The sequence below is a fragment of the Acomys minous genome, assembly GCF_964271855.1.
Source record: "Acomys minous genome assembly, chromosome: 3".
Taxonomy (NCBI): domain Eukaryota; kingdom Metazoa; phylum Chordata; class Mammalia; order Rodentia; family Muridae; genus Acomys; species Acomys minous.
Window position 1 is genome coordinate 62,832,045 of NC_140485.1, and position 10,998 is coordinate 62,843,042.

At 47.1% G+C, this 10,998-nt stretch overlaps 1 protein-coding gene across 1 annotated transcript; it reads right to left on the reverse strand.

The window, feature by feature from the left end:
• Positions 1–834: 834 nt before the first annotated feature.
• MC3R (melanocortin 3 receptor) lies at positions 835–3,190 on the reverse strand. The gene has a single exon (XM_084777359.1). It carries the CDS (start codon positions 3,086–3,088, stop codon positions 2,102–2,104), a length of 987 nt encoding a protein of 328 aa, XP_084633485.1. The 5' UTR covers positions 3,089–3,190; the 3' UTR covers positions 835–2,101.
• Between the last annotated feature and the right edge of the window lie 7,808 nt (positions 3,191–10,998).

Genomic DNA, 10,998 nt, shown 5'->3' on the forward strand with positions numbered 1-10,998 from the left:
CTGATGCTCACACTGAGAACTGGGTCCTGTTTGGCTGTGGAAATCTGCTGACAACAACACATTGGGGCCAAAAGATGTCAGCAGCAGGACACAGGACACACCACAGCCGGACTCTCTGGGTAGCCTCGTGGTCCTTTTAGCCCCACGGGACTGCATGTGTTCCCATCCAAAGTGACACCACTTAAAGATTTGATGTCAGGTGAAGAGGAAACAATGTGAAAAATGATACAAAAGCAGGAAGGGGAAGTGCTTCTTAATCTTGTTTCCTCAGAGCAAGGTCATTACGATTCCTACAGCTGATCGTATAGTTTTGCTTTTACCATTTCTCATATTTGCTTCCTGAGTACGAACTAATAGTTCCTTTCATTTAATGTTTTAATTAAAATAGTGTGGCATGGCAGTGGCTGAGGATCCAGAAGCCTGGTAATCTGGGAAACTACATGAGAGAGTTCTGTGGTTTAGCTAAAAGAAATTGCATTAGAAAACACAAACTTTGTCACCAATGTCACTTTTAGGATTATTATTTTAGGCATAGGGGTCTTTTGCCTGAATGCGTGTCTGTGCACCACATGCAAGCAGTGTCCTCAGAGGCCAGAAAAGAGTGTCAGATCTGAACTTGTAGTTACAGATGATTGTGAGGCACCATGTGGATTCTGGGAATGGAACCCAGTCTTCTGCCAAGATCAGCCAGTGCTCTCTTAACCACCAATCCATCTCTCCAGCCCCCAACACTATTTTAATACCATTTACATAGGTCCTGTGCTGTGTCCGTATGTGGGAAGCAGAGTGATTCCGGGGGCCGCACTGCAATAACACACGTGTTTAGTGGTCACAGAAGCCAAAGCTTTTATTATCTCCAAGCGTCACGATCTAAGCAGGAAACAAATGATTTTTACTATCATGTTAGCAGGAAAAATTCAAGAGCGGTCCCTCCACCTCATATATTCAAAAGCTGGGAAACACAGACCGAGGGGACAGCACTAGCTGAAGATGTCTAATGCTAGAGGGACCTGGCAGTTGCCAGTAACATACAGTGTTATTCAACATGCCTGGAAATCTTGCCCTGTGGCAGTGGTGGTGGTGGAGGTGACTGCCTTGCTCAACAAGGTACAGATGTTGCCATCAGGGTCATTTGACTAGGACACCACATCTAGCAAAAGAAGCAACAGCCAAAACAGAGCCTCTCTTATAGATGGTGTGCAAATAACCACTTGATGGACACACAGTTACCAGGATGGGGGAACGGGGCTTGGGAGTAAGGAAGGAAAGGAGCTGGAGGCAGCTTAGCTGCTCAAGCCATCCTCAGGGACAGCAAAGCAGTTTCTATGAAATGCACATCTGCCTGCCCACCATGTCCTCTCATTTGAAAGGCAGAAAAGCAACAGTAGAAGACCATTAAAAAAAAATAGAGTAACATTTACCTTGAAATGACCTGGAATCAAAATCCAAGGATAAAAGGTCCTCTCACTGGCCATGGCACTTTGACCCATTAGGTTTTGAAGTTTAGATTTTTAATGACTGAAAGGCCAACACTAGTAACAACCATGACAACAGCGCAGAGGGAAGGCTGCCACATCTCCACGCTATTTTCTTTCTGCAGGGGTAGGGGAGGCTGGCATGGAAGCGGGAAATGAACGTCACATTGTTTTTACACAGTTGTAACCGCATGAATGGAAACTCGGGTCTCTCACAGATGATGAGCAAAGCTCTCCACGAAGCCGACAGCTGGAGGTGGTGGCTGTGAGCGGATTTGCTTGCCAGAGGTCTGAGCACGCTTTCTGTCCACAAGAGCCCTCCCTGTCTGGTTGGCTTGAAGCACAGAGTTGCTGGGACAAAGCAGGTGAGCAGGCAGGAAGTACAAGCCCTGGGTGCCTAGGCATGATCACAGAAGACACCCAGCACAGCCTTCCCCGATTCTTCCAGAGACTATACAGTAGAGCAGACTCTAACTTACCCACATGCAGATCCACATAGACGGCCCATTCCACGCCATGTCCCGGTGTAAAGACAAGGCAAGCATAGCTATGGCAGTTAACGTCATGAGTGTTGTTTTTGTCTCCAAGCCCCTCTTGGCTAGCTCTGGAGCCCCTCCGGAGGTACCCTAACCCAAGTTCATGCCATTGCAGCCACAGAGAATCTCCTTGAATGTGTTTCGCAACTCCAGGCTGCGGAAAGCATAGATGAGGGGGTCGATGACCGAGTTGCACATGATGAGGACCAGGTAGGTGTTGAAATGTGCCGTGTAGCAGATGCAGTAAGGGTTGGTGGGGCAGGTGATGATGAGAACCAGGTGGAGGAAGAAAGGGGCCCAGCAGAAGATGAAAACCCCGAGGAGGATGGTGATGGTGACAGCCCCCTTCATGCATGAGTGCTGCTGTGGGGCCACCCCGTCAGCGGGTGGCAGTGCCGCGATGCGCTGGACGTGTAGCCTGGCGAAGAGGAACATGTGGATGTACAGGGTGCCCATGAGGAGCACCATGGCGAAGAACATAGTGATGAGACACACGATGACCATCTTGCTCTCGGAGTAGATGATGAACATCACGCCGCAGATGCCGCAGCAGACCCAGATGGCCACAATCAAAGTGAGGGCCTTCCTCACGGTCATGATGCTGTGGTAACGAAGAGCATAGAAGATGGTGACATACCTGTCCACGGCGATGGCCAGGAGGTTGCAGATGGAGGCCACCAGAGAGATGCAGATCATGGAGTCAAAGATGTTGTCCATGTGCTGGATGAACTGGTCCTCCAAGGTCAGGGAGTCGCTGTTGATAACGGCGATCATGATGGTCTCCAGGGAGTTGGACACGCTCACCAGCATGTCGGCTGCAGCCAGGCTGCACAGGAAGAAGTACATGGGAGAGTGCAGGTTGCCGTTCCTGACCACAGCCAGGATCACCAGGATGTTTTCCATCAGGCTGACGATGCCCAGAGCCAGGAAGACCTCTGGCTTGATGAAGACCTGCTCGCAGAACCCGCTGCTGCTGCTGCTGCTGCTGCTCCGGTTGCTGCCAGAAGGGGCTGCAGGGTGCTCTGAGAGGTTAGGGAGGGTCGGGTAAGCAGAGAACAAGCAGCAGGAAGAGTTCATGGTTAACAGACAGGCCAGTCCCAGCTGCGGCTCCTGCAGGGTCCTGAGCTGGGGGAAAAAATCCCACAAAACAAAATAAAATGAAATCCTCTCCTTTTAGTTGCTTCTCTTGTGGATGGTCCTCACTCTAGACTTTAGTTCTCTCCAGAAAGAGAGAGAGGGAGAGAGGGAGGGAGGGAGGGAGGGGGGAGAGAGAGAGAGAGAGAGAGAGAGAGAGAGAGAGAGAGAGAGAGAGAGAGAGAGAGAGCGCTTGGAGACATAGAAACAACTTTCCTTTGCTGTCTCCAACACTCAGTGCAGACTCTAATCAGTCCGCCACATCCCCTGTCGCTCTGACCTCCTCTCTCCTGGTCTCCTCTCACGTCCCCACCGGTTGCTACAGTTACAGCTCTACTCAAAGCAAGGTAGGGGTTGTGGGACTTAACGCTAGACGTGAGAAGGGAAGAGCACTCGGGTTTTATGCATCGGAACTCCTACTTCATCTCCAGCACAGCAAAATGACCACTGAGCAGCTGGCACCGTCTGACTGACAGCAGGTCGGGGCTCTGGGTTGCACTGGGGAGATGAGGAAGCCGACTGGCGCCCTCTGCAGGCCAGACTCCTTACTTGGCTCGTGCAGGAATGGCTGGGTAAAGAGAGATTGGCTTTCATTCTTCCATGAGTGGGTGCTTTTGTGGGCTGGTATGGGTCAGGTCTGCACTGGGTGTAAGGAACGCAGAAGGAAGCAGAGAAGTGCTAGCTCAGCCGACCCCCCTCCCCCATGCCCCACAACTAGAATATGGAGTTGAAGAAAGAAATCAGAGAGTTGCACACACACACACACACACACACACACACACACACACACACGTTGGCAATGTTGTAGGAACCTCATATCGAGGAGGCAAGTAACACAAATGATGTGAGTTATACCGAGTTTTGTTTATTTACAAAAACATATGAAAACCACATCCACGCTAATAGTTCGTTAAATGGTCATTGTACTGTATCTAAGGTACAGTGTGCACACTTTACTTTAAAAATAGTTTATTACTAAAACATGCCAACCATTCCCTGGCCCTTTGGGGAGTCTTAGGCTTTTTTGCTATGGGAAGGAAGTGTCTTGCTCCAATGCTGATGGCTCCTGATTGGTCACAGTATGATGTCTGTAGGCTAAGGTGGTCACTGCTACTTTCTAAATTACATCAACATCTGGGCCTGGTAGTGATGTAGGCTGGTGGGAGCAAAGTTTCCTGTTTGTGGAGAGTTGAAATGTGTATATTCATGGCCAAATTATCTTGAGCTACTTTGCTTTCTGGAGACAGGGTATACCAGGCTGGCTTCGAACTCACTATAGAGCCAAAGATGAGCTTAAACTTCTGGTCCTCCTGTCTTTGTCTGCTTGCTGACTGCAGGATTACAGGCATGTGTGCACCATGCCCTATGTATACAGTGCTGGGGATTGAACCCAGGGCATCATGCACTCTAGGTAGGCACTCTACCAACTGAGCCACATCTCCCAGCCTGCCCTTGCCTCTATTTAGACCATATAATAGCCATTTAACACCCAACTCTGAGTGTGACGTAATGTCCTGTGGCGATCTCCTACCAGGCGAGACTTTTGGGAACCCAATAAGTTAGCAGATCACCAATTTCCACCCACTCCAAAGTTAAGCATCTCATGGCACAGCTTTGGAAACCTAAATCAAGAAGTCTCCCACTTTGCTGCCAAAGCTACAAGCTATCCCCACTAATATGTTTGAGAAGTGCCTGGATTTATTGCTTCCTTTTGTTTTGTACCTACAAAAACTTCATGAAAACATTTGCACACTGGAACCTAGACTTGGGGGCAAGTTGAATCCGTACTCATGGGCTGTGGTCACTCATCCTTGTCTCCAGAATAAGCGACGCTCTTGTCCCATTTGCTGTGAAAGCTGTGCTTTGTTTTGACGCCAGAAAGCTGAGGCAGGAGTGTTTTGAGTTCAGGTCCTGCTTGAGCGATGGAGTGAATTCAAGGCTACACTAAGCAACTTAGTGAGATCCTGACTCACAATTAAAAACAAGAGGAGGGCTGGAGATGTGGCTGAGTTGTGGAGCACGTGCCTCATATGTAAGGGGCTCTGAGTTCACTCTCCAGTGCTCCACACCAAATAAAACACGAAGCAGTGAAGCTGCTGGCCTGAATGATTTTTCCTTTCTGCAGACTTGTCTCTGCAGCATCTCATGCTCTCAGTGGCCTTTCACTCACAGTAAGACTTCTCCTTTTAGACGGGAGCTGTGCCTGGCAGATCCCTGCTGCAGCCTGACCAGCAGAATCTGTGTGGCTCAGGATAGGACAGTGTGATGGACATAGTTGGGAAAGTCTAGGGGCCCGTGGGGCAAAGGAGAGGGGTTCTAATCTGGATGGTCAAGGAACCTTTCCAGACTGGGTAATATGTAGGTTTTGACTTCTATGAAGAGATGATACCCAATGTGTGGGGTGGTTGGGCTGGAGGCTGGGGGTTAAAGGATATAGAAGGGAAACTGTGGGTCTCCTCTTCCCTGGGGACTGTTGGCGACCAGCACACCGAGGCAAGAAGAGCAGAAGACGAGATGCAGGCTCCGGAAGGCCATAAGCACAACGGAGATCAAATATTCCGGGAAGCACTCCAGGAGCTAGTTCAACTTTAATCAGGGAGAACAAAGGCTATATAGCCATCGGGGAGCATGCGTGGGGCTTCCAGGATAGATGTTCATAATTGGTTGAAACCAGGCACTTTAAGGATGCTTGTTTTGCATTTGACAGCCTGCTCCTATCATGTGAGCGGGAACACGGTATCTAATTATCCTATAGGGCAGGGAGGAGAGAGCTAGCAGGGAGCTGTGTCAAGGCCATATATCAAATGTGATTAGGGGCATCTGCGTCTAAAGACACTCTCCAGATGGAGTCAGGCAGAGATCTGGAGGCCTTGCTGGGGAGAGGGAGTCCTACACCTAATGCTAAGCTCAGAGTGGCTACCCAGACTGGGAGGACTGCAACCTCAAGCAGCAGGGTCCTTCCAGCAGGAACCAAGGGAGGAGCTGCACTTGGTAGGGCTGAGGTGGAAGACGGCTCTGAGCAGAGGAACAGCCATGCTTACAATCTGGAGGGGATAGCCACCTGCATGGGGCATGAGGACCCCACTTGATCTCTGAACCACATGAGCCAGGCCTGAGCCATTTTGTCAAACTCCTCCATTTTGGCTGACCTGTGGCAGTTCTCTAAACTGCAGTAATTTGATACCCAGAACTTAAGCATCTCATCTCTCCAGATTCTTCCCTCCCCATGGACTCCCAATAATGTCCAGCCAGGAGAGATGGTTATCGATCAGCTGACATTCTTCAGCTGACTCTCACTGGTTACCCCTAGCAACGGCCAACTGTGGCCAAAACAAACTTTTCAATTCAAGTAGGAGAACATTTAGAATACTCTTAGAAACTCTGGGCTGCAGAAATTGTTTTAAGATGGACAACCTCAAGTTTGCCATTGTAGATGACTGCTAAACAGAGTCAGAAGAAGAAGTCAGGATGAGTTCCAATTTTCTCTCATAGATAACGTACACTTGCACGCTAATAGAAAACAGAATTGCAAGCCGAGGAAACTGGGTAGAGGGTGTGAATATGAATTCGCCTAAAAGTAAACGTTAATGGATGATTAAAAACACGAAAAGGTGCTATACATGGGGAGGCTGGAGGATGCGATCATGATGGGGTTGCAATACTGTTTCCCCTGCTGGACTGCAGGGGTTAAAAAGCTGGCAGGCTCTGCAGAGAACTTAGAACTCTCTCACTGCCTTCCCAGTGTTTGCAAACAGATTCACAAGCTGTCAGTTTCTGCTAAAATAAGACTGGTAGGGCTAGGCGTCTCAGCAGTAAGCTGACGGTGTGAAATGATGCAACTTTAGCTTTTTTATTTTTTATTTTTTAATGTGGTCTCTGATTTTCAGCCACCATTCTTCCAGGGTGCAGGAAAGCAATCTTAAACTTTTGGCGACTTCTTGTCCTCAGGGCCACGCCCAGAGGTGAGCTCATGCCTTCTGGATCTATGTGCTTGTGGGCACTGGTGTCGTGGGTAAAGCTGGGGTACAAGGCAGGAACATTTGGTACTCCGTGAGGTTTTTCCTGTTCTGTACTTGGCCTGGGAAACTTCTGGGTTTCCATCTTCAGGTGTGCACATCCTTTAGGAAGAACACGGGGGGACTTGACACTTCCAGCATGCATCCCCACCGTGATAGCACTTTAAAACTGTGTTTGCTTTATTAAAAAAAAAAAAGGCCCACAAACAAACAACAAGAAAACACCCTAGCATCGAATCCTCACTAGAACCCATCAGGTAACTAAAAGATTGATGGTGGCTGGGTATCTCTACCTTCATCTGTGTATTCCTACCTAACCAAACTTAGTATCCTCCCTTAGGGTGGATGACACAAAGGGCTGTTGTCCCAAACCAGTGGCCCACCTCAGACAACTCTTCATATTAATTAGAGTAAAGACTCACAGACTCCATTCCCTCCAATTAAGGGCAATTGTCCCTGAGGGTGAGGCTGCACCTGGGAGCTGAACTAACCGTTGTACAGACTGGTGATCTCTGGGATAATGGCCACCCTGCAGCTGAGACAATGATAGGTCAATGGTGGGCCAGATGGCCAGATGGCACCGTGGCCAGGACCACTTAATTATGCATACCGCTAGCTTTATTTATTATTATTATTATTATTGTTGTTGTTGTCATTATTATTATTATTTTGTTTTTTTGAGATAGGGTTTCTCTGAGTAGCCTTGGCTGTCCTAGACTTGCTTTGTAGACCAGGCTGGCCTCAAACTCACAGCGATCTTCCTGTTGGGATTACAGGTGTGTGCCACTACACCCAACTAGCTTTTATTTTTTATGTGAGTATGTGTATGTGGGTGTATAATTGCAAACCATGTGCATGCGTGCAAGCGGAGGGCAGAGGCTAATTTTCCAATATTGTTTCTCGGGTGCTCTCCATTTTGCGTTTGAGGCAGGGTCTCTCCTTGACCTCAGAGCTTGCTCATTAGGCTAGGCTAGGCTTGTTAGTCATTGACTCCCAGAGCTTGAATCCTCCTGTCTCTGTCTCCCCAGCACTGGGATACCCACCATAAACATGCCCAGGTTATATTTATGTGTTCACAGGAGTTTAAAACCAGTCCTCAGGCTTTATAGCAAGCACTTTGCAGAAAGAACCATCTTCCTATCTCTATTACTTGGCTCTTTAATTGGTGTATTGCATTGGGTGCCTGAGCCTGGCTTGTTGCAGCTGCTGGCTGGGGTTTTTGCCCTAAAACTCTGGCTACATTCCAATGGCTAATGAGCACTGACTTGGTCTCTGAACACCCCTCCCCTCTGCTTTCTGAGAGAACCATACTGACACACTGAATCTTCTATAAATGGATTGGCTTTATTTTAATAATTACAAACCATGACAGTGTCTGCCTATATTTGCCATGTGGTGCTGGCACCTGTGCGGATCCCTGTTTTGAATCTGTGGTCACAAACTGTCCTAAAAATCTATAGTGGATTAGGAAAAAATCCTCCCAGATGATCTTTGTACTAAAAAACATCTTCAGTCTTGTAGCTGGCATATTCCTGTTATCTGTTGAGATCCAGCTTAAATGTCAACTTAATTTTTTCATCAACTTTCATGTGCCAGCTTAGCCTCTACCACAAAATCTCCCAAACCAGGCAAGCAGTGTTCAAGATGCCTTCCTTATTCTCAAAAGCACACAAAAGGAAAATAATACATGAATTGGATTTCATCAAAATGAAACATTTTTGTATTTTAAAAACTATTAAGAAAGTGAGAAAACAGCCAGCAGAATTGGAGAAAGGCATTGGAAACCAGACAGCCTACTAAGTGCTTTTCACTTTGAACACACAGACAATGTGTATAATCCACTCAGAAGGCCAAGAGCCTAGTTAAAAACAGCCAAAAAATTATCTCCATCTGGACGTCATGTACTATACTTGTATGTTATAATATCATACCACACCCTGTCCCATAAAAGTGTTCCAGTATTTATGTGCTGATTAAATTATATTAAAAATAAGCAGCAAAGGATTTGGTCAGTCACTTTACCAAAAGAGATATCACATGTCCAATAAGGGGCTGGACAGATGGCACAGGGGTTAAGAGCACACTACTCCTGCAGAGAACCTGAGTTCAGTTCCCAGCACTCATGTTGGGTGGCTCCCAGCTGGCTGTAACTCCAGCTCTCAGGTATCTGTCGCCCTCTTCTGGCATCTGTGGGCAGGTACTCACACACACATACACAACACAGGCACACTCAGATACATAACTAAATATGTAAAATATATCTTTAAAAATGTCCATCCATTAGCCATTAAAAAAGTACTAGAGATCCATTGAAATTCTTTGGATTGTACTACTTATGCAGACAGACTTTGTCATTCAGTATTTTATGTCAATAAAGCTATCTTTACAATAACATGAATGCAATATAATTAGAAGTCAAGGGTCATTGCAATGAGGTGGCTTTGGCCAGTGTTAGAGTAATACATCACTAGGTTTTATATGGATCTGAACTTTGCCTGACAAACAGGCGTCCACTGCAACCCCAACCCCTGTGATTTCAGCAAAGCCTTGCTGGACAGCTCCCAGTGGTCCACTGCTTTCAAACTAGGTTTTGACTCCACCACCTGCATCTTTGCAGGGTTAACTTAGATGCTCATGTGTCTTCCGGTCCTTAGTGTTTTCATTGTCTTTTACAATTATTTTCTCAACCCACTATCCACAATGCTCCATTTTAAGACCAACTCTAATCTTGTTACCTGCTGGGTTAAAACTCCTCAATTTACTCCCAGTAGATAGAAAAAAAATGCTCCCATCATATCAGCCTGTAGGAAGACTCAGGAGGAGCATGCTGGCCTCCAGGCTCTGCATACCCAGCTGCATTGCCCCTGCTGATATTAGTACCATCTGCATCCCCTTTCTTTCCTGCCCTCCGTGGCTAGGATGAGCCTGCTCATAACCCTCGCTTGCCTTCCAGGCCCAAGCATTTTCAAAGTCGATCTATCTAGCAGGGCAGCTACTAGTCCCCTTTAGCTGTTTGCAGTTACATTAGTATTAAGTACAACACCACATTCCTCGGTGACAGAAGGCACATTTTTGAATGCTCACTGACCACCAGTATCTAGTGGCATTTATATTGGACAAAGCAAGTGTAGGACGGTCCCACCAAAGCAGACCTAAGCAGCCTGATCCTTTAGCCATGCATACTAGGTGCCTATTCAAGGGTCAACATCAGACTGAGGAAGGCCCTGCCCAGGATGTCGTGGTGAAGTTAAGTGGGTGGCAGGAGGGAACATCTTTTGTTTAATCTTTCTTATTTATATCATGTATGTCATGTGCCCCCAAACATCCATTTTGACTCAAAAATAAAGACTTTGTTCCTCTTTATGGCTAAACAACATTCTATCATGTTGATATAGGAAATTTTCTTTATCTGCTCAGCCAGCGATCGGTTTACTCACTATTCAGCCACTTGATTAGTGTTGGAGTGGACATGGTCATGGAGATATTTCTTTGGTCTGCTCATTTCATTTCCTGTGCTTCTCTGCTCTGGAACAGATGGCTAGGTCGTACAGCAGCCCTATATTTTCTGTGTTTGAAGAACAGCCACAGTGTTCCAAGGTATATTCCCATAAACAGCGTAACAAGAACTTTTCCCTCACATACATCTTTTCCTTTATTAAAAAAAAAAAAGCCAGGCGTAGTGGCACATGCCTTTAATCCCAGCACTCAGGAGGCAGAGGCAGGCTGATCGCTGTGAGTTCGAGGCCAGCCTGGTCTACAAAGTGAGTCCAGGTCAGCCAAAGCTACACAGAGAAACCCTGTCTTAAAAAAACAAAGGGAAAAATAGTGGGCTGGAGA